Here is a 24,847-nt window from a genome sequence, read left to right as displayed (position 1 = left end):
TTAGCTCTCTTTTAGTCTACAACAGTTCCCACATACTGATCTCCCCAATAACACAGATTGTTTTTATTCTGCAAACCTCATCAGAGTAATCTGAGTGCATAAAGTCATGCAGATTTTTTCTCTTGTCCTTTCCAGCTTGTCTCTATAGTCACAATCCCTGTTGTCAGCAAATCCAGTGCAGCTTTTTGCCACGCGAACTCTAAATCCACATCTGGTTTCTTTGGTCTCTTGGATTAGGAATATAGAATCACCTTTACTGAAAGGCACTCCGTCGAGACTCTAGCACTGTCCCTGACCAGGGAGGCACCATTGCTAGGAGATCTTCACATATGCTACGTAGCCTCAGTTCTTGATGCACATACTACACGACAAACAGTTTTAGCGTCTCAACCAGAGCCTGATGCTGGTCCAAGAACGTGGGATCGCTCAGAGCAACAAGTACTTGCATGCTCGAGTACTGGAACAGCAAACCTCTAGAAGTAAGCAAAGGGCAATCATGCACTTCTAATCCATATCAGTGCACATGAAGTTTCTCTGTACAGCTTATGCAGTGGCACTCCTGCACCACAACTACAGGGCTATGAAAGCACAATGGCACAAGCAAATACTTGTGCACAAGTGTTTGCATGTTCACTATTCCATTCACCGCTCCTCTGGCATGAGACTCAACGGGCCTTTCGGTGCATGCAATGGTGGACTTCTCCCTCCCATACCTATTCCCTTTAGCACTTTGCACAACCTCACGCTGCCAGGTTTTCACCTTTTCGACAGAGCTAACTCAGACCATGTTGTGATATCACAATAATCCAAGTTTTCCAGTGATCCTACACTTATTTCTAAGTTTCCATAATGTTAGACTCCATCTCCTCCTGATTATATACTCCAGCTCTTCATAATGTTAGACCCCAAGTCTTCGTAATGGCAGACCCCAGCTCTTCGTAATGTTAGACCCCAGCTCTTCATGATAGACCCGTGCTCTTCATAATATTAGACCCCAGCTCTCCATAATGTTAGGCCCCAGCTCTTCATAATGTTAGACCCCAGCTCTCCATAATGTTAGACCCATGCTCTACATAATGTTAGACTCATGCTCTACATAATGTTAGACCCAAGCTCTCCATAGTGTTAGACCCCTGCATTCCATAATGTTAGACCCCAGCTCTCCATAACGTTTTACCCAAGCTCTCCATAATGTTAGGCCCCAGCTCTTCATAAGGTTAGACCAAGCTCTTCATAATGTTAGACCCCAGCTCTCCATTATGTTAGACCCATGCTCTACAGAATGTTAGACTCAAGCTCCCCATAATGTTAGACCCCAGCTCTTTATAATGTTAGACCCCAGCTCTTCATAATGTTAGACCCCCGCTATTCATAATGTTAGACCCCTGCTCTCCATAATGTTAGACCCCTGCTCTCCATAATGTTAGACCCCAGCTCTTCATAATGTTAGACCCCAGCTCTTCATTATGTTAGACCCATGCTCTACATAATGTTAGACCCAAGCTCTCCATAGTGTTAGACCCCTGCATTCCATAATGTTAGACCCCAGCTCTACATAATGTTTTACCCCAGCTCTCCATAATGTTAGGCCCCAGCTCTTCATAATGTTAGACCAAGCTCTTCATAAAGTTAGATCCCAGCTCTCCATTATGTTAGACCCATGCTCTACATAATGTTAGACACTCAAGCTCTCCATAATGTTACACCCTTGCTCTCCATAATGTTTGGCCCCAGCTCTCCATAATGTTAGGCCCCAGCTCTCCATAATGTTAGGCCCCAGCTCTCCGTAATGTTAGACCCAAGCTCTCCATAATGTTAGACCCCTGCTCTCCATAATGTTAGACCCCAGCTCTTCATAATGTTAGACCCAAGCTTTTCATAATGTTAGGCCCCAGCTCTCCATACTGTTAGGCCCAAGCTCTCCATAATGTTAACACCCAGCTCTCCATAATGTTAGACCCCCTGCTCTCCATACTGTTAGACCCCAGCTCTTCCTTATGTTAGCCCACAGCTCTCCATAATGTTAGACCCTGCTCTCCATAATGTTAGACCACAGCTATTCATAATGTTAGATCCCAGCTCTTCATAATGTTAGACCCCAGCTCTTCATAATGTTAGACCCCAGCTCTTACTTATGTTAACCCCCTGCTCTCCATAATGTTAAACCCCTGCTCTCCATAATGTTAGACCCCTGCTCTCCAGCCTACATCACTAGTACTAGTACGGAATCCCCCCCCCTCCCGCTTTATCCCCTATCTCGATCTCCCCCTCCCCCTCCTCAACCAATCCTACAGACTATACCCAATCTCTACTTACCTCCCTCGCTCTCAACATTATAACCTGTTACGACTCCCTTATCTTCCAGCCTCCTAGTAGAAGTGCCTCCCTTCCATCCGCCTCCACCAATGACCCCCCTCACCACTCATGAATCCTCCACATTGTACGCCTCCCCTGTCACCCTCATGCCTACTCTTGCTTCCCCTCTAACCCTGAACTCTCTATACTCTACCACACACTCCTCTCCTTTCGATCTCTTCTTCAACATTCCCCCATCCTCCCCCACACTATTGAACTCCTCAATGTTATCTCCAGCCCACCCCAATTACCCCCTTGTCTCCCCAGATTCTAACAATACACTCTCTTCTATGTTCATCCCTCCCCTAGACGCCCACACCACTTCTCCCTCTACCACTTACCCCCTGATATCCCCCCTTTCCAATTATACCCTCTCCTCTATGTTCCTCCCTCCCCTTGACTCCCACATCACTTCTCCCTGAACCACTTACCCCCTGGTATCCCCCTTTCCAATAACACACTCTCTGTTACGCACCTCCCTTCCTCTGACTCCCATACCACCTCTCCATCGGACTCACTTCATCCCCTCCCCCCTCGCTCATGCATCCCCCAAACTCCCTTAACAGCTCCCACACTTCCTCTAACACTACCCCACACTCACACCCCCTGCTATCTACTAGAATCCACAATCTACCAGTTATGCCAACTCCCACTGCCCCTACGCCACTTCCACCTATAAAATGATCCTCCCCCACACTATAATTCCTCCCCCCTCCTGGTTTTCCCCCCTATACTCCTCACTTTATCCCCCCCGAGACAACCCTAACCCGACCATCTACCCAATAAATACAGACCCACCTCATTCAATCCACACATTGTCAGCCCCTAACATTGAACTTCTCCTTTCGTCCCTCGTTTCAGAACTCTCCTCACTCAGAAGCGATATCTCTCTCCTTACTAAAGCCATCTCCTCAACTCACACCCACTCTCCGATCCCCTCACAATACACCTTACCGTCGCACTTCAACACCAATCTAAACACATCAACTTACTGCCCCCAAACGATATTACCTACATCAACACTCCTCCCCTCACCTATAACCCCACAACCAGTTCCATGCACACTCAACCATTCTCAATCGCCCCACCCTACAATGCCAACACGCCCTCCCGACCACAACTTGATACTTGCCCAATAACCTCGGAAATTAATTCTTCCACAAACTTACCTATCTCTCCCTGCCCATCCCCATCTACTATCCCCCCTACTCATCAGTCTACTATCCCAGTTCTCCTAGGAACTAGCAGACTCCCCCTTCTTCCAGCATCCCCTAGACCTCCCCAACAACTGAGACCTATCCCCCCTGACCCTACATCCAATGACCTCACCCTGCTCCCCTCTGTTGCATGTTGATCAACTGCCGATCCGCCTCCTGCCACGCCACTGAGATTGCGGAAACCATTCTCAGTGAAAACATTGACATCGCATTCCTAACTGAAACCTGGGTCACCTCCCACTCCACTCCTATCCTCGACCTACTTATTCCCCCAGGTTATTCTATCATCAAGAAAGATAGAATCGAGCAAACAGGAGGAGGCCTTGCACTAATTTTTAAAGCTGAACTTAACATCTCGCTTGTCCATTTTCAAGACCCTTCATCCTTTGAAAACCTTTGCACAGACCTCTTTATTCACGACTCCCCCACCATTCGGCTGCACACTATCTACCACCCCCCTGGAAATTGTATCTCCTTTACTGAAGAGATTTCTGATTTTATTATCCAAGCATCTCTCTCACACTCTAAGAATATCTTCCTTGGTGACTACAACATCCACTGGAACAAAAGTGATGACCCTGCTGTCATCCTATTTAAGAATGTCATGAACATCACCAACATGACCCAACTCGCCATGCCCCCACTCACAACAAAGGTTCCACCCTCGATGCTATCATAACTAGCAACGATCTGGCCTCCCTCTCTAATATACTTCCTGTTGACTGGTCTGATCACTACCTCATCTTCTTCACCTTGAATAGATCCATTAATCGCCCTGCCCCCATCAGCACCCTACCAAAGACACCTACACGCAACCTTCACCTTATTCCACCTGGCGAACTGGAATCCACAATTAAAGCCCGCTTACTTCTCCCCCCTCTCTCTGACAGCACCAATGATTTAACTAACCATTATAATAGCTCTATTCTTGAAGCCCTTGATCAAATTGCTCTAATTAAACTCAAGCAACAAAAAAGCAACCCTCCCAAGTCCTGGTTCAATTCCGAACTCAATAATGAAAGACGGTCCCTCAGACAATCTGAACGTGTTTGAGGAATCATCCCACCGCAGATAATCTGGTTCTCCTCAGAACTGCTAGAGCCCAATACAAAAAACACATCTTCAACGAAAAAGCCTCCTTTCTCCGATCACAACTCGACCAGGCCAGAAACCGACCTAGAGAACTCTTTAACATAATTAAAAAACAAACCTCCACTGGCCCTCCTAAAATATTAGCCTCTATTGACAAATGCGAAGAAATTGCCAGCTTCTTTACTAATAAAGTCAATAAGATCGAACTATCCTTCTCTTCCCTCCCCCTCTCACTCCAACCTCCCTACATCCAACACACCCTCCCTAACACTCCTAATTCACTTTTGTCCACCTCTCCCACACCTCTCGATCCATCGCTAACACCCCCTGCTCTCGCACAACCAGACCCCTCTCCTAGAGGCTTGGATCTTAAAGGCTTCATAGCTAAAAACAATGCTTCATGGTGTGAATTTAGTCCAGTCTCAGAGTCCTCGATCATTAATATCATTGCCAAACTCAAACCTTCCTCCCACTCCAAAGATCCTCTTCCCGCCCACTTGGTCCAAGATCTCAAATTTACCATCGCCCCTATATGGACTAATATCATCAACTCCTCCCTTTCCACTGGGTTTGTCCCGGCCTCCCTTCAGCTTGGTCAAATCTCTCCCATCTTGAAAAACACCTCTGCTGACCCTAATGACCTTAACAACCTACGCCCTATCTCTAACCTTCCCTTCCTCTCTAAAGCCCTGGAAAAATGTGTCCTATCACAACTAGAGAACCACATCCACGCCTTCAATCTCCTTGATGTTTTCCAATCAGGATTTAGAAAAGGATGTAGCACAGAAACTGCTATGTTAAGTATTACAGGTGACATTCATCGCTACCTAGACAAAGGTGAATCTTCACTACTAATTCTCCTTGACCTCTCGGCGGCATTTGATACTGTCCACCATCCCACCCTTCTCAACGCTCTCAAAGATCGATTTGGCATGGAAGGCACTGTATACAAATGGTTCTGCTCATTCTTTCATAACAGATCACAGTAAATCAAGCTTAGCCACTTCCTCTCTAAACCTCAACCTGTCTCTCTCGGTGTCCCTCAAGGATCTATCCTATCCCCAACCCTTTTCAATCTTTTCATGGAACCACTCCCCCTCATTCTCAAACAAGCTAAAATAATAAGTTACCACCTCTATGCCGACGATACCCAATTATACTACAAAATCAAATCCCACAAAGACATCCTTCACCTCAATGACACCTTGACTAGAGTACAAGCCTGGTTCCATCTCGACCATCTCAAACTGAACCCGAAAAAAACTGAAATCATCCTTTTCACCCCCAAAAACAATACCCTTCCCATTCAACTCTGGGTCGATGATATCAAAGCTCTTGATTGCTCCCTCTCCACCTCTAATTCTGTTAAATCCCTAGGCATCAGCATCGACCAGAATCTTAATCTCCTCCCCCCACATTAAAAATGCAGCCAAAAGTGCTCTTTTCACCCTTCTACACCTCAAGAAACTCAAACCTTTCATTCCAGCTGATGATTTCAAAATCGTTGTCCAATCGCTTGTCCTCTCCAGGATTGACTATGGCAACGCCACACTTGCAGGCACCCCTAAAACCCATCTTGCACCGATTAAATCTGTTCTCAATCTAGCTGCTCGACTTATCTCTGATTGTAAAAGATTTGACCACATATACCCCGTCCTCAAAAATATTAATTGGCTCCCAATTGAAGGAAGATCCACTTACAAGATTGCCTGTATTACTCACAAAGCTCTTCACCTAAACACCCCCTCTTACCTTGCAATGAAACTAAAAAAAGCAGGTTGCTCCAGGTCCCTGAGATGCACCAACTCCCTTCTCCTGATCCCGCCCAGACTAAAATATCAAAAGACCCAATCCCGTGCATTCTCTGGTAATGATCCTACTATTTGGAACTCTCTCCCCAAAGACCTTGGCTGCAACCCCTCTTACTCTCTTTTCAAAAAAGAACTCAAAGTACTTCTTCTCAACAAGTATTGGGGTATCTAATATTACTGACTCTGAACATGTCCACTCCTTTCTCTTCTCTGGCCCTTCTGAATGCTACACTACATCCCCTGTGAACTTTTCGCCTATTGTTAATTTTCCCTAATTTGTTCCCTCCTTGTAAAGTATTCTGAATGCAATATTTTATCCCCCTGTGAATTTTCTACATATTGTTTATTCTATCTTATTATGTTTATTCTTCCTTGTAAGGCGCTCTGATACTCCTGGGTCCAGCAGCGCTATATAAAACCTTTGAAATAAATAATAAATAAATATTGTTAGACTCCAGCTCTTCCTTATGTTAGACCCAGCTCTCCATAATGTTAGGCCCCAGCTCTCCATAGTGTTAGACCCCAGCTCTCCATAATGTTAGACCCAAACTCTCCATAATGTTAGACTCCAGCTCTTCATAATGTTAGACCCCAGCTCCTTATAATGTTAGACCTCAGCTCTTCATAATGTTAGACCCCTGCTCTCCATAATGTTAGACCCCTGCTCTCCATAATGTTAGACCCCTGCTCGCCATAATGTTAGACCCCAGCTCTTCATAATGTTAGGCCCCAGCTCTTCATAATGTTAGACCCCTGCTCTTCATAATGTTAGACCCCTGCGCTCCATAATGTTAGACCCCTGCTCTACATAATGTTAGACCCATGCTCTACATAATGTTAGACCCATGCTCTACATAATGTTAGACCCATGCTCTACATAATGTTAGACCCAAGCTCCCCATAATGTTCGACCCCTGCTCTCCATAATGTTAGGCCCCAGCTCTCCATAATATTCGACCGAAGCTCTCCATATTGTTAGACCCCTGCTCTCCATAATGTTAGACCCATGCTCTCCATAATGTTAGACCCCTGCTCTCCATGATTTTAGACCCCAGCTCTTCATAATGTTAGACCCCAGCTCTTCATAATGTTAGACTCCAGCTCTTCATAATGTTAGACCCCAGCGCCTTATAATGTTAGACCTCAGCTCTTCATAATGTTAGACCCCAGCTCTCCATAATGTTAGACCCCTGCTCTCCATAATGTTAGACCCCTGCTCTCCATAATGTTAGACCCCTGCTCTCCATAATGTTAGACCTCAGCTCTTCATAATGTTAGACCCCAGCTCTTCATAATGTTAGACCCCTGCTCTCCATAATGTTAGACCTCAGCTCTTCATAATGTTAGACCCCAGCTCTTCATATTGTGAGACCCCAGCTCTTCATAATGTGAGACCCCAGCTCTTCCTTATGTTAGGCTTCAGCTCTTCATAATTTTAGACACCAGCTCTTCCTTATGATAGGCCCCAGCTCTTCATAATGTTAGACCCCTGCTCTCCATAATGTTAGATCCATGCTCACATAATGTTAGACCCATGCTCTACATAATGTTAGACCCAAGCTCTCCATAATGTTAGACCCCTGCTCTCCATAATGTTAGATCCCTGCTCTCCATAATGTTAGGCCCCTGCTCCCCATAATGTAAGACCCCTGCTCTCCATAATGTTAGACCACAGCTCTCCATACTGTTAGACCCCTGCTCTCCATACTGTTAGACCCCTGCTCTTCATAATGTTAGACCCCAGTTAGTCCCCTGCTCTCCATAATGTTAGACCCCTGCTCTTCATAATGTTAGACCCCTGCTCTTCATAATGTTAGACCCCTGCTCTCCATAATGTTAGACCCAAGCTCTCCATAATGTTAGACCCCTGCTCTCCATAATGTTAGACCCCTGCTCTCCATAATGTTAGACCCCTGCTCTCCATAATGTTAGACCTCAGCTCTTCATAATGTTGGACCCCAGCTCTTCATAATGTTAGACCCCTGCTCTCCATAATGTTAGACCTCAGCTCTTCATAATGTTAGACCCCAGCTCTTCATATTGTGAGACCCCAGCTCTTCATAATGTGAGACCCCAGCTCTTCCTTATGTTAGGCTTCAGCTCTTCATAATTTTAGACACCAGCTCTTCCTTATGATAGGCCCCAGCTCTTCATAATGTTAGACCCCTGCTCTCCATAATGTTAGATCCATGCTCACATAATGTTAGACCCATGCTCTACATAATGTTAGACCCAAGCTCTCCATAATGTTAGACCCCTGCTCTCCATAATGTTAGATCCCTGCTCTCCATAATGTTAGATCCCTGCTCTCCATAATGTTAGGCCCCTGCTCCCCATAATGTAAGACCCCTGCTCTCCATAATGTTAGACCACAGCTCTCCATACTGTTAGACCCCTGCTCTCCATACTGTTAGACCCCTGCTCTTCATAATGTTAGACCCCAGTTAGTCCCCTGCTCTCCATAATGTTAGACCCCTGCTCTTCATAATGTTAGACCCCTGCTCTTCATAATGTTAGAACGCAGCTCTTCCTTATGTTCGCCCCCTGCTCTCCATAATGTTAGCCCCCTGCTCTCCATAATGTTAGACTCCAGCTCTTCATAATGTTAGACCCCTGCTCTCCATAATGTTAGACCCAAGCTCTCCATAATGTTAGCCCCCTGCTCTCCATAATGTTAGACCCCAGCTCTTCATAATGTTAGACCCCTGCTCTCCATAATGTTAGACCCCAGCTCTTCATAATGTTAGACCCCTGCTCTCCATAATGTTAGATCACTGCTCTCCATAATGTTAGACCCCAGCTCTTCATAATTTTACACACCAGCTCTTCATAATGTTAGACCACAACTCTTCATAATGTTAGACCCACGCTCTCCTTAATGTTAGACCCTTGCTCTCCATAATTTCAGACCCCAGCTCTTCTTGAACAATTTGCCAAAGTTTCTCCTTCAAAAAGGGTGGAACTGAACCACAACACAATGGAATCCTCATTGTATGTGTTCTACCGTAATCAAATAAAAGCACAGCTGCTTCCTCCGTCTTTATATAATGAACTCCCACCACACTGCTTCCACGCGAGTCAGATTGCAATGTTAAGCTGACCAGCTCTGAATGTTCCGACATTGATGGCATTGTGTGAACTATTCCAAATCTATTTTACAATAATCAACCATTTTCTAGCTAAGAACAGAGCTCCCAAATTTCAACTAACAATACGATCTAAATTGTGGTACTGTAGTCATGAATTCATAGGTGCAACTTAAGACTGGTCCATCACCCCGGGCATACCTAACTTGGTGGTGAGAAAAGTCACAAAAACTCATAAAAGACGATATACGTCTCCTAGTAAGCCAAAAAAAATAGTATCCATTAATTTGTGTGCTGTCAACACAACTTCTCTAAAGAAAGAAGCATTTTTTATTTAAAAAGATCAATGAATCCTCTTATTTTGGCTCTTGAATTAAAAGTGGCAATAAGGCTGAAATGGTTTTACTGACAAAAACTGATTAGTACAAACATGAATGACTAGCCCAATTATGTTAATTCTTCTTAATATCTTGCTCTTTTCGAATATAGTTAACACTTTTGCATCCTCATTCATACATGCATCATTCAACTTTTTCTTTCTTAACCATGTCTGCCTCAGAATGGACTTTCGCTAAATTAAAAAAAAAAGCAGTTTAAGCTTCACTATTACTTGTCAGATGGGACTGTCCACACCATGGTGTATGGTTGTGTTCCCCTGTCCTGAGTGCCTAACTGATTGTAACTGGTATCCTCGTTTTTTTTTTTTATTTGGATTGAAGCCTAAAACGAATCTATTGTGTTTGCAGAAGCCTGGACATGATTGAGATCCTGGATAGCTCCTACGGTTTGACGACCGCAACAAGCATGCTCTTATTCTACTGACAATGAATTACTATCCCTGACATGGTTTTAGTGCAGAGCCGGGGTGGCCAACGTACCTTATTTCGTGTATCTATAGTTTTGATCAGACCTTTTTAACTGTGTCACCGGAGTGGAGCCTAGTAGCCCACTTATTTAAGGTTCTGGTTCTATGCGCTAAACCAGATCCTAGTACAAACATCTCGTTTGTTTTGCTTGCTGTGAAAGTGGACTGTGTGGTACACGTATTTCATGTATGAGGATTACCAGAATAATGAAGGACTTATGGGTTCCATTTGGGATATTCAAAGCCTGACTTTATCCACTAGATGGGGTGAGGTTATTTTCCCACACACTGTAAGTGTATTGCTGATATTCTTGAAGCTGTAGGGGGGAGACCTAGTCACTGAAGTGGGGAAGGAGCAGACAGACCTCCTTTAGAAATTCAATTGGGCCTTTTGTTGAAAGGTTGTTGATTATCCTTCCTGCAGCCTTGCTATTTGGTAGATGGTGAGTGTGAAGGGTGGGACTACCGTCTGTTGTTTTAAGGTAAAGGAGACTCCTTAGGTGAGGCCAGGCTTTTGTCTTTCCCTTGACCAAACTTCAGTGTGGCTAATGACAGCCAGGTACAGAAAGCTGACACCTCTTTGTGCCTGTCTTGTGTGTGCTCCTGGCTGGAGAGCACCCTACTGTGAGGAGCACCACTCTGCCAGACTGGGTTTGGAGAGTAGCCTGGAGAGAACACTTGAAAGAGAACTGCCCCACTGAATGTGAAAGTGGATCCATATCTCCTGTCTGATTTATATAAAAGTGGGATCCACTGACACACTTGTTGTTCCACAGAGTGTTCAGAGGGCAGCTGTGCAACCAGACCTGTTGTTTCCCGACAGCCACCTTCCCAGAGATGATGTGACATTTCCTGAGCCCACCCATTGCAACTAGAGCTGATTATCTGTCCTGAAGTGTCTAGAAGCCAGTCTTCCTGCTGAGAGAGGGAAGAAGCCAGCCAGACCTGCAGGAGGAATTACTGTCCAGGAGGAGTGGGGTGCACCGTGACCCCAGTGCAGTGGCTGGCGTTAGCCAAGACCTTGCCGTTCCTGGCTAGAACCGTGAAGGTGCCACATAACCTGACACGCCAAGCCTGATCTGTGAAGTTGCGGCGCAGCCTAAGCTGCTGCACCCTGATTGGGATACTGTAAAATGGCCCAAACTGCTTCAATTTGCAGAGCCCTCTTAGGCAGGACACCTAGACATAATCTTCAAAGGACCCCAAGCACCACAGTTGAGATAACCTCTGTTTGCCAAAGGCCTCACAATGGGGTCTTACAATTATTTGATAAGAAAAAAAGTTACTCATCAGTGCTTTGAAAATGACTCTTAAAAAAGTGTCTTATTGCCTAAAATGATCCTTGAGCTTCGTTTTTCGCTCCCTTGAGGCAATTTTAAGAATGTCTTAAGTGAGGAAAGTTGGTTCCGATTTATGAACGGTGTAGCCCAAACCGTACGCAATCTTAAAGTGGTCTCTCCTGGCATATGATAGTCTTAGGACAGTCTTACCTCTTCCTGTAGCGTTGAAAAATATTTAGTCACTCAAGCCTAAATTTCATGGCTGGAGTTATTTTCAAGAATGTCTTCTGCCGAAGCAACTCTTTCTGAAATCAAGCCTTATGAAATTAGTAGTTTTCCTTCTTTTTGCATTTCATTAGGTCATAAGAAATCCCGTTGCTCACTTTCAATGAGTACAAAAAAGGGCAAATAAGGCGGAGATAATATTCTTCATAAGAAATGATGAAGTACTAGTTAGATTTATTTGTATTTAGCTAACGATTGAGGCTAGAAATGTGTTACTAATAAGAAGAAAATGTGAATACATAACAAAATGGCGCACAGTGAAACTAAACTGTATAATCCCTAAGAAATAAAAAGGGCAACATAGAAACTGATTAATATTAAAAAGTTACACTCCTAATTTTTTTTATATATATATATATATATATATATACATATATATATATATATATATGTGTGTATATATATATATATATATATATATATATATATAGTGAAATGTAATGTGGATCGCTTTCTGATAAACGCGTGTTCAAAAAAAAAGTTCTCATACAGTGATACATTTTAAAAAATAGAAACTGGAAGTTCAAACTTTTCAGGAACTGTATGAGTAATCAGCAGTTAGTGAGGTTGATCTACACTGACTGCCAGTTGCTGAGCGGGCACACTTTAAAAAACTCTTTCACAAATAGCAACTGATGGCAGAGTCGCCAGTTACTTAAAAAAAACAGTGACACCAGTAACCATATAGTACGCTAAGTTGAGGCCTCATAGTAAATAGGCCTGTGCCAGAGACCAGAGGTGATCGACCAGATGGCAAAATAATAATACCATACAATGTAACAATGCAATAAACCCGCATGTATTTCCATTAGCAGCTCAGGTACCACAATCTTAATCTGTTGATTTCTAGGATTTTGATCTTGTTAAACGATAAAAGTACAACTAAAGAAGGAGGCAAGTGTTCAAGAATCAACAACTAATGACACAAAAACAATTCTGATCATTTATCTAGAGTTGCAGCCTACTAATGCAACCAATAGATTTTACATTGTGAATTCTAGTTACAGCAATTTTTGTCAAAACTTATTTGTGTACAAAGACATTTACAATGCTACATTCGCCAGCCAGTTGGTAAGGTGTAAACAACAGCTCACACCTGCTTCTTTCTGATTTTGTTAGTGTGCTCTTTACAGCCCTGCATCGCCTTTCTGTTTCTCTTCCAGGTCCTCTGTCGTGGGAGAAGGAGTACGAAGGACTTCTGACCCTGGAGTCCCTCCAGGCCGCAGTGGCTCAGCATCTGTCACGGCTGCAGAAGCTTCGAGAAGGTAAGTGGACTGTACACTGACCCAAGGGAGCCCTGTTAGCAAGTGAGGCTCAGGAAAGCTGATAACAATTCCATCTGCTCTTGCCTCCAGCCACAGGGGTGAAATTGACTGTGAGAGAGGATTCAATTTCATTTACCCTAATAGTGTCATTTAAGTTGTGCGCGAGTCCTTTTCTGTCGGTTTCATTTGTAAAGGTTTTGTTCCACTCAAGTGGACATTGCACCATTTAATAGAATAATACATTACAAATAAGTGACCGGGCCAGGCACAGTTAGAAAAGATCGCATTGCTTGGAAAAAACCTTTTGCCTTGAGTCTAAGGCTTTTTGTCTTGTAGTTCTTAAGGTTGTGAATTCACACACCCTTGTTATGCACATATCCCAGAACTTAGGGGCCCATTAGGATGGCGGGTGGACTTTGCCCGCCCGCCATCCTGTCAGTGAAAGGGACCACCCGCCATAAGGGCAGGGGTCCCGTGGGCAGCATTAGGATGCGGCCCGCCACAGTGGGGGGGCATCCAGCATTCCTACAATTGTGGCGGGCGGTGCACTCAGCACCGCTCACCACAATGGCAGGAAGGCAGGCTGTGCACTTCCATGCACAGCATGGCAGGCACCGCGCGGTGCCTGCCATGCAGTGCATCGAACTGCTGGGGGGTACCATAGGTACCCCCCATGTGCACCATCCCCCCCTCCCCCCGAAGTGCCTGGGGGCGGCCCGCAACGGGCCCCTGCAGGGAGTCTCCGCATGCCTTTCCGTGGCGGTCCCCCCAGCCATACTAATTTGGGGAGGGGTCATTCCGGAGCGGATGGCGGGCGGATTGGCCCCGCCAGGCCGGCGGTGACCACCGCTGGCCTGGCGGGGGCAATCCGCCCGCCATTCTAATGGGCCCCTTAGTATTGCAATATATTATTTTTAGTGGAATTCTCCTGGCTTGTTGCAAATCGGTCTTGCCTTTAGAAATGCTGCAGGCAGATTTGCTTCTGTCCCTCTGTGCACAGCCTTTGGACTCCTGGACCCTTGCAGCTCTCATTTGAATTCTTTTACACCATTCATTTCCATTTGTAAAAATGATTGTATAGTTCCATTATGAAATCAGATTTAATGTGTATCTGTCTTTTCTTGTACTTGTGTGTATTTATCACATGTCTATTTATAAACACATTATCTTCTCTGTATGCTTTATTGCAGGGTTCTCCAAAGTCGTTCCTGGAGGGCCGGATCCATGCCAGATTTTTACCATATCCCCATTTGGATAAATGTAATTATCTTAAGTATGGCCTGGATCCAGCCCACCAGCACTGACTTTGGGGAACCCACTTTATTGTGTATGCAGAAACCTCCATTGGCCCCAACCCCCCCAGGATTTTGAGACTTAGGATGGCAAATATTGTGGCCAAAAAAAGCTACATTTGTGTCCTAAAACCTCAAAATATGTGTTAGTTTTCCAGATGCCGAAAATGCACCTGTCACAAAAATACTGCATAGCTTGTGCTCTGTCGCTGCTTGAAACTGTGCTGCTTGGCAATCTGTAACCTGCCAGAGTGCCCAGCCCTACCACACTTGGAATTGGGTATGTCTGGGTCCACAGAGTGCAGACTGCAGTCTGATACCTCTGCTCTCTCTCTGTTCAAACAACGTGCAGTGCACAGGGGTTGCGTGGGTGCAGAGAGTCTCGGGCTGGGGGTGGTGCCAGAGCCAGATGAGTCATGGAGAGAGGGAGTCACAGTAGACCAGGGGGGGGTAAGAGAGGAGTCCTAGGGCAGCAGAGGGGTCCTTGGGAGGGGTGAAGGGTGGCAGGAGACAGAGGGTAGCAGATGGAGGGGGCAGGGGGAGGAAGAATAGTGACAAAATGCAGTAGAGGGAGGGTGGCCAGATTGAGGTCCAAGGACCTGCAGAGTCCGCAGGGGGCACACTAAAATATGCAAGGCGGAGAGTGCGGGCTCATTGCCCAGGAGGTGGGCTCCCTGCATGTACAAGGCAGACGACAGAAGAAATTCCCTTCACTGCTCACTCTCCTAATTATGGCTCAGCGACAATGCAGAGAAAATAAAGAGAATCAGCCTCTTTTTGGGTTTCGCCTGCCGAAAGGCTGCGCTCTGCGCAGCTTTTCAGCGCAGGTGAAATCCTATGTCAACAATAAGGACTTCTGGAACGTCCCCCGGCTCTCATTGGCTAGCTCCATAAATGGAGGCTAGCCATTGGGTGCCGGATCTGTCCGTCAAGGCCGGACCAGATTCGGGGGCGTTCCGGAGATTTTTTCCCAGGGCGGAGTTACGTTTTTTCCGTTCCCTCCCCCTTCACTGAAAGTGAATTCAGATGCGCTGTCCATTCCCGCCCCCTCCGTGTGCCTTTCCGCCCCCTCGCTGTCCTGTGCACGTTTCCCGCCGTCCGTGTCTTCTCCCGCCTCCTCCCGCCGTCCGTGTCTTCTCCCGCCCCCTCCCGCCGTCCGTGTCTTCTCCCGCCCCCTCCCGCCCCCTCCCGCCGTCCGTGTCTTCTCCCGCCCCCTCCCGCCGTTCGTGTCTTCTCCCGCCCCCTCCCGCCGTTCGTGTCCTATCCCGCCCCCTCCCGCCCCCACCCGCCGTCCGTGGATCGGCAAGGCACGGGCGCTGTGGCCGTGTGACCCATCGCCAGGTAGGTCGACGCCGCAGCTTGGGTGGGCGTCTGTGGGGGCGGCGGATGTCCTTTGCCGGGCGGGGTCGCCCCTCTCCTCTGAAGCCGAGCCGCGTTGCATCCACCCGGACATCTGTGGCCGGGCGGCTCCGCTTCCGCCGCCGTTGTTTACTTCCAGTTGGCTCCGGAGTAAAAGTCCCGTCCCAGGCTCGGAGTCGGGGTCCCGGGTCAGCAGCTTCACTTTGGGCTGTTTTCGTCGACTTCTGACTTGTAAATGTTTGAATAGCACGTTATGTAAAGATAGCTCTGCCAGTAAAGCATCTGTCGCTCAGATCTGTGTGCCACCCAGTGAGCACAGGCCACGTTCAAATCTTAGCAGAGCCTGCTAAGCCGCGTTTCGGGTTGACCAAATGTGTTCCGTTGTGTTTGTGTAAAAAAAAAATGACACCTGTTTGATAGAAAAGTGCTAAACGGAAAGTCTGTGGGTACAAGTACTGCGTAAGAATAGCGTTTTCCGTGTTTTGCATTGCTGCCAGTTTTCCTATGTGAGTATTTGAATGAAGCTTTGTCGGAAGTAGAATAGTTCTTTCCATTTTGTAATAAACATCAAAAATTATTTTTTTGTTTGGTGTAATGGTCTAGAAAAATGACTTGGAACAGCTTAAAACCTAAAATATACCGGGTCACAGTTATGCTATGGGATTTGCTCCATCTCGGGTCTCGAGACCCAAAAGGCCCCTAGCTAATTCGGAATAAATAAGTCTCCTTTAAGAGACAATCGCATCCCATAGCATGTATTGCTGCATTCAATCTCTGATTCTACCAGCTGAACTGAACCAGAGGTACGGGAAGCGACAGGTCAGTGAGATCCAGATGCAGTCTATGGCTCTGTCAAAGGCACACTGCTAGATGCCGGGCCAGATTCAGTATTGTTCACTGCACAATCTGCCTATCTGACCTGGCATCACCATGTGCACGAGTGATGATACTGGATGGCAGTGCTACCCTTCAGTCGTGTGCCAGCAACTGAAGAGACAGCTAACTACGCCAATAATGGGTCTTAGAGAATGGGCCTTTATTATCTATTGCAGGAAAGTGCGCATGTGGTAGCTAACATCTCCTGTGACTGGCGCAGAAAACGTGGGGGTGGCACACAGTCTCTTCAACACCACAAGACTGAAATTCATCAAGAACATACTGTTTAATCTCACCTGATTTGTGTAACAAATGTAAGATCTTGTGTGGGGGATTTTTCAGGAGTCCCAGGGCGGGAGGAGTAGGGGTGTGTGACTGAGCTCAGATTTTGACAACGTTGCTTAGCCTTACTATAGATCTAAACACCGAGCGCCAAGTACAACGCTGTAGAGCATGGCCCCCAGGCTGCAGAAGTTGAGTAGTCCAAAGTTTAGGTGGTGTGGGGCTATACTCTAGACTTCATAAGTATCAAATTACTGTCCACGCAGTACTTTAGTTTATGAAAACGTTTTGTAATACTACTTTGCACACAACTCAAAATACTACACCATAATATACAGAGGGCATTTAAAGTTGGTGCTGGTGGATAAAAAAATACCTGTGGTAATTTTTGAGCCAGTGTTTAGTCGTAAAGTCTATTAGGTTATTAAAGAGTCTATTGGTAGAAAGCAGCTTGCTGTGCATTGTTGCTCACAGGTTTGCGTTTGAATGCTGCCACCGTCCCCCTTCTGTTTGATGTAGAATGGCACAATACCTGGCTGTCCGTGCTGTCATGTAGGCATGGAGTGCCTGCCAACATAGCTGATCTGTGGTGAATGTGCATACTGCATGTCCTACCATGCAGGGCTGTTAGTCGTTGCCTCAGTTGAGATCGTGCTTCAAAAAGAGCCGAGCTGGCAACCTAGGGTAAGTCAGAGCAGTACCAGCACAGAGGAGGTTGCTTAGTGGCAGTGGTGCTCTCTTTCCTGGCGATGCTGCTGTTGAGTTCTTCCTTGGGTCTAGTCTTGAACCCTCGCCAACACCTCCGCCCCCTACACACACCTAAACAAGCTAGCTGCTCACCCCTGATTGGAGTGGTGCACATTTCTCAGAGGTTGGTGATCTTATTTTGGTACTTGCAACTGTTCGCTTATCTTGGGGCAGTTGGATCTTAGTGCTTTGAATGCTTCTTGGTGCTGTATGATACAGTTGAATGCCTTTCTCTAAGGATTTTGCGACAGCCTGTGGTGTCTATGTAGCTGCTTCTGTGGTGGAGACACGTCCGGACCTCCCCCTTGGCACAAGAATGCAGGTCTTACTCCATATTGTAGTGAGAACGCTAATCTGCCTCACTTGGTCTTCTACGCAGCCTGTGTCATTTAGAGCGGCTCCTTCCTTGTGCAAGGGAACCTCCAGTGTCCTGTAAGCAGTAGGCTAGCTCTGACTAAAAGTGGGGTCCATTCGGCAGCAGCCCCTCCTGGAATACTGATCAGTTTTCCCCAGGTTATAAGTACTAGTCCAGAGGATGCAAGATAGGAGGAGGCTGGGCAGTGATTCCACAGGACAAGATTCTAGGAAATGACATGGAGAATTTCTCTAGCTTCAAAGGGACCTGCTTTCTCTTCTCCTTAATACTCTTCAGTCTGATCCATTACAAAGATCCTTCGGAATATGCAAGAAGAGTCCTGCACTTCACACTTGAAAGCATGGGCCCTTCCTACACTCCTACCTAGATCCCACTTTGATTTTATAGCATACGTAAAAGAAAACCCAGCACTTAGGATATCACAAAAGTCTAGCATGCCTTTAATGCAAAAATATTCTACTACCATTCAAAATAAGGAAGCCAGTTGCTGTTTTAACAGGCCAGAGCTTCACCCATAATCAGTAGGCGCATGTAATTCTAAATTCCATGTATTATGATTACATTTATAAAAAAAAATCTCCATATAATTCAATGGAATTGGGGACATGACACTACTAGATAGTTGCTAATAAACAGGCGCCAAGATCACCTTAGAAGAATGCGTGTGTGTGTGTGTGTGTGTGTGTGTGGGTCTGTGTGTTTTTGTGTGGCATTTGCCAGATATTAAACTATTGGCATTGTAAATGACAATGCCATTTATTTATCTGTTTTCAAAACCAGTACATAAATACAAATTTTGTCATTTACAATGCCAATAGCTTAAACTTTTCAAAAGGCGAAACCATTGCATTGAAAATGCTTGTTTTTTTTTTAAACTATATTTTTTGCAGCCACTTTGGGAAAAATCACAGGATTTTTACAAAAAGTATCCATTTCAGTTTTGTAATTTCTTTTTTCAAATCACCAAATTACAACATTTTGTGGGGTTTGTCCATGCATTTCGACCCAACCCAGTTGTTTTTAAAGAAATACATGAGTACATTTCAATACATATAAGGTCCCACACTTCAGTCTCACAGACTTGCTGAAAGTGAATGAATGCAGAATTTATCAAGTAAATCTGTCACCCAGCATGGCATCCTGGTGTTAAAAATGAGCCAAGACGGGAGGGCTAAATACAGACTTAGGGATTACACAATAAAAAAACATGTTTGAAGGTTTTTCCCTGAAAAACTGATTCAGCCTCCATGAGGCAAAGATCCAAGAGGAACTTGTTTGGTAAAAGAGCATTTTAAGCAGAGGAACAACCCAGTGAGCTGAAACGGCACGCTTCGACAAAGAAGTGCGCAGCACGCCACAAGTTCGAATTTAGGCAAGACCGACCCAGCTTCTTTCCTCTCAAAGTTCGTAAAGTAGAGTACGATGAGTAGGTAATCGTAGGATCTTTTATTCACAGCACCTATGGATGAATGACGTATGGTACTAGAAGCTATATAATAGCAAGATGGGGATGATAATGCTAACGCTGCCTGGGGGTAGAGTTAGACTAAACTGTGCTTATTAAAGTCACCAGTAGCTGAGAACCCCCTTGGATAGTATGGTCTCTAGAAATTAAAGGACCATATTAAAGCAGCCAGATATATCAAAAAACAAGAATTGCCACTGAAGGAAAGATGAGGGGGTCCTGTGACTCCATTACAGAAATGTTGATCTATATATATTTTTTTAACATTATGGTGATTTCATTGAGGATTGTAGTGGAGGACCCATATTTCACTATGTGCAAAACACAGAGGGGAAACGTCAGCCAGCAAAGCCTCCATGAGGTACATGCATTCGACCGATGAGCCCAGATACATCAAGGGCAACTGCAGATTTTACAAACAATCCACTCAAAACAGTACTTACAGTAGTAAAAACAAACTAAAGGTGCCTCCTTGGTAGAGTGGTTCGAGAATGAAAGCCTACGCTCTTTGCATATATCATGAGGAAACTGCTTTAGTAAATTTCACTTATTATTGATAGACAGGCAACGAGGTCAGGGGGGAACCTAGGCAGAGAGATGCAGCTACCTCAAAGTCTGTCATTCTTTCATACAGAAGCTAGGCAGAATGTTAACAAGATGCAAGTAGTGGGTAGACAGCCTGGGGCAGCGGCATTCATAAAGCGACAAAGAGGAGTCTGCAGGCTGATGACTGTTCATAGCCTAAAATGATTTTGCATAACTACTTTCCATCTCTGTGCATCTTTTATTGATCTGGGCTCAGGTCGATGATTTTAAAGAGGCATGTCTTGGGCACATTATGCTAAATGTAATGCTCACTGCAGAGACTATGAGAGAAAATGAGAACCAGCAACTAGAGACATGCCATTATGATAGCAAGCTTCAAAAGGAACAGCTAAGTTGAAAAGACTTTTGAAAGGCAGTTGAAGTTTTTCAGAAAAGTTCTCAGTGAAACATCTTATTAACCAGGGACCTGCTCATTAGAGGGTTTTAGGCTCCTGGCGAACAGCAAACTTGATTTTAAGAAGGAAAAAACGCTTATGACGGATTTAAAATTCGGCCACAAATTGTTGCAGCCACAATTCTGGCAAATTGATATTGGGAACAGTCAATTTGTCAGGCTATAGGTTAGATGAGGTTGGTTTGTCTCTCGAATCTGGACCTGGGTAGACTTTTATGTATTTTCAATTGTGCTGTGGCTTTGTCTTTGAATAAGGAAACTTTTATTCAGTCAGAAGGTCGAGAAGCACACTGTGTATTCTATTGCCTTCCATCACAAAAGCTGCAACAAAATAAAAATCAACATATGTACTGTTTATTAATTATGTGAAGTCTGCTCGGAGTCCTCATCCTGCAATTTCTTGCTAATAAATTCCCAGAATTAATTTTCAGGCCCAGGCCGCGCTATTCAAAGAAGCCCTGCAAAGGCAATAATGGTCAACCCAGCCAAGCTCTTACTCTGGGTTCACTGCCACAAGAATGCATTAGATCTGTTGGTGAACAGACATGCCATGATCTGAGTCCCTCTCTGCATCTCTCCTTATCCCTAGCTGCCGACTTACATATGCGACTAGATTCCGGGAGTCGGGCTGGCACCACTGGTGCATTGCAGGTAGACGGGCTAGGGATTGGCAGAGGAAGGTGCTGTAACACAGCTTCCCTCACGAGGCCGCTCCTTGTGTACTCCAATGTGCGCGACCTGAAGGAGATGGAAACTCAGAAGCTGCGAGTGGCCCGCCTACAACAACAAATCGACATACAGAAGGTAATAATGTCTTTAAGAGTGGTTGTTGTTTCCACTTAAACTTTGCTTCTGTTACTTTATTTTTTCTTGTGTTTTTGTTTCTATATTTAATCCTCCGTGTGGAAATACCTTGTGTGCTGAACTGTCCACTTTGTCTGAAGGTGGCCTCCCCACCACCACCAACTTCCAGTGCGATTGATACTTTGTAGGTCTGCCTTCCTGTTTTCCTGGGTGGCATGCAGCCAGTCTGTAAAACAATGTTATGTTTTATGTTGCTGCTGCCTTTCTATTGCACACATCCTGCCATTAATATATTCTGTAAGATGCCCTCTTTCTTTCCAAAGACACATTTAGTGGGAGCATGGAGGCTATATAAATCAACTATTTAGCACAAATCCTTATGATGAGTTATTTCACCATATTTTTGCTTGCTTTTCATTAGAATAATATACTTATATATTAAACATGTATAAATAGTTGTTTATAATCACATTTAATAACTTTGATTTATGAGCAAGTTAAGTTGAAGGACTGACGAAAGGCTAACCGCCAATCCTCGTTTCCAGAGCAAACAAGGATAACTTCTATTTATTTTATTGTTTAAATGTTGTGTATCTAACCTATCACTTCAAATATCCATGACTGTTGAATTTCACCGGGCCATCCATAGCGGTGCAACATGTAATAAAATGGCATATAGGTTGCCATTAATCCTTAATTGGTGGATGAATAAATAGGTACCAAGCCTATTGGTACTAAAGGCTGCTGCCAGTGCCTGAGCAGATAGGCTAAATCATGTCTCCCCATGATAGGTTGCCAAACAAATAGTGTTGTTCATTTGCCTGTTATTAGGGAGGCACTCCATTATGCTCCCTTTCACAATGAGGACAGATGTTAAGGAATGTATAGCATATATTCAAACTGAGATTAAAAAAAACACTTTTTAAAAAATGTGTGTGAAATATACGCTTGATTTTTTTTTTTAAGTCAACCAATTGCTGTCATCTATGATTTAGAGGTCTTCACATGAAAAAGAGGAAAGTTTGATACACACTCTAACCCCATAATCGTTTTCCTGACTATGTGAAAACAAAGATGAATAACAACCTATTTCTCCAAAATGTGTTGTGATACATATGCGAGTCTGATCCATTCAGACTTCCTAATGCAGCACTTACAAAGTGCTTCGAGGAGCCGGCACCATGAATAGGAAGGCTTATGTCTGGGTCTGAGATATCAGAAAGTCCCCTGCTTTACACAATGTTGGTCAACAATTAGGTGGTCTTATGGAGTCCAGACCACCTAATAAGAAGCTTTTAACATCCAGACGATGTGTTAATCAATAGAACTTATTAATACACGTTCTTGGGAGAACTTGCTGACCCATAAAATCCACCACAATCCAATTCTGCCCAAAGTTCTTAAAAGAGCCGACTCGTCATCGGGCCTGTTGCTTTGTGTATTTCTAGGTGAGTTGCAGTTGCAGTGACAGTATGCACTGGTCCTTTGTGAACCAGTCATCTTAAATGCACCTCTGGCAATCTGAGATTATGCTCTCACCTGGAGCCCCTAGCTCCGGTTTATAAAACTGGTTCTTTTTGTAATACGCTTTCTAGGGAAGGCCTGGAAGGAAATGAGTTAACCTTGGTGTTAGTGGCTTATAGATCTTTTTGCCAACATGAGGATAGACATTAGTTCCATGTTAAAAACCTGTAGAAGACTATTTCCTTGGCAGTCTGAAAATAGTACTAATTTATTCAGCTCTGATGCACAAGGTCTCCTTAACGCCTGCAATCAATTGCATGAATTAGGTCTCAAGAGTGCCAGATATTTGATCCTAGACCTCAATAAGTGGGTGCAAGCTTACGTACAAACATGTGCTAGCTTGCTTGGTTTTATCTCAACAAACAACACTAACTCTTAAAAGCTATGTTGTTATTCAGAGTTTAAATTATAATTCCACACAAAGGTCTTAATGATTGACGTACTGGAAACCAAAATTGGCCCCCGGAAAAATGTTCAAACTGCCCCCACATTTCAGACAGTAAGCAACAGTTGGAATACCGTCTAAGGGGCATTGTTAAGTCATGGAAGCCCAGCCTGCTCTGAAATGTACCCCTTGGCCGTCAGCCCACTGGCAAAATGCCAGAGTAGCAGGATGGTGGTGGGAGTCAGACTTGCCAGAGAATCTCGCCTATAGGAGAAAATGTGTGCCCCCACCCAGAAATTAGTGTGCACACACAGCCACCCACTCCTAGTCCCCATGAGGATAGAAACACACATTCATACACAAAATCATACTTCATCACTTATCCTCAACCAGCTATTCTAATCCCTAACTGGTTTACAGCATATTTTAGTTTAGAATGATTTTATTACCTCAAATACAACCCTGCATCACTTTATGTTATAAAGCCTAAAAATTGGACATTCTTTTATCACAACACTCAATTATTGATATCGTTTACAACTTTTTCATACATGGCTGATTACGGCGGGAGAACTGATCAACTCATGTTCCATTCTTGTTTCTGTTACAATCAATGGTAAACAATGCCTTTGTCAGATTTCAGGAAGCACCCAAAATCTAATGCTATTGTGTCTTGTAAATTCTCTGAAGAGGAACAATGGTAGTTGAGTATAATTACTGAGCAACTATACTACTACCATGAAAGGAATTCGCTCTAGAAAATAGAAAAATCCCTTCTCTTGCATATTAATGTAAGCAACAGAAAATATGTGAGCATTGGGTACGCATAGTTTAAAACCTGAAAGGCCACGTTAGTCTTGAACAGGCCTGTCTCCTAGGGCATAAACGGTCATGCACGCCAGTGCAGTCTCTGCACTACAGTAGCCAAGTTAACATGCAGCTAGGCCAATGTTGTAGGTCAAATTACGTAAACATATAAAAAGAACTATGCCACATGTCAAAGAGAGGGAGCATCTTGGGGGAGGCAGTCAAACAATCACCTACTATGGTCAAGCATTAGGAACTCATATGTCGCTTAACCAACATAAAAGTCCATTGTAGAGGGCTAGGATTTAAGCAATATTAGCCAAAATGTGTGGATGGGTCTGACTCAGTGGCGGCATTTCAGACAAATCAGACTACTCTTTGTGAAAAGAGCTCAGTAGAAATGCTTTCTAAAGCACAGTTTGAAATATATAGAGAAAAAGGAGGCGTGAAAGATATATGAGGCATTTTAAAAATATGGAATAATTCTCCTCCAGTTCCAAATCCAACAAGACTTGAAAACCTAATTCGATAATGTTTTTTTTCCAGGTAATAAAAATAAATCCCTTAACACATATCATAAAAGAGCCTTCATAAATGTAAGTGCACTATTACCACCTATTGCAAGATTCATTTTGCAAAGAAAATGGCAAGTATATCAGTACACGGTGACCGAT

General features: G+C 44.4%; 1 protein-coding gene across 5 annotated transcripts in view; it reads left to right on the top strand.

The window, feature by feature from the left end:
* The window catches only part of TEDC2 (tubulin epsilon and delta complex 2), a 332,149-nt gene that overhangs the window by 292,804 nt on the left and 14,498 nt on the right, over nt 1-24,847 (top strand). For all 5 annotated transcript variants that reach the window (XM_078663007.1, XM_078663008.1, XM_078663009.1 and 2 more), the window contains 2 exons: nt 13,155-13,256; nt 21,243-21,457. In XM_078663007.1, the coding sequence (XP_078519133.1) occupies nt 13,155-13,256; nt 21,243-21,457 (317 nt within the window). The remainder of the gene's footprint in view (nt 1-13,154; nt 13,257-21,242; nt 21,458-24,847) is intronic.

This window comes from Lissotriton helveticus, chromosome 10, assembly GCF_964261635.1.
Source record: "Lissotriton helveticus chromosome 10, aLisHel1.1, whole genome shotgun sequence".
NCBI classification, from domain to species: Eukaryota; Metazoa; Chordata; class Amphibia; order Caudata; family Salamandridae; genus Lissotriton; species Lissotriton helveticus.
Note: the sequence above shows the minus strand (reverse complement) of the source record. Positions and strands in the feature narration are given on the sequence as shown.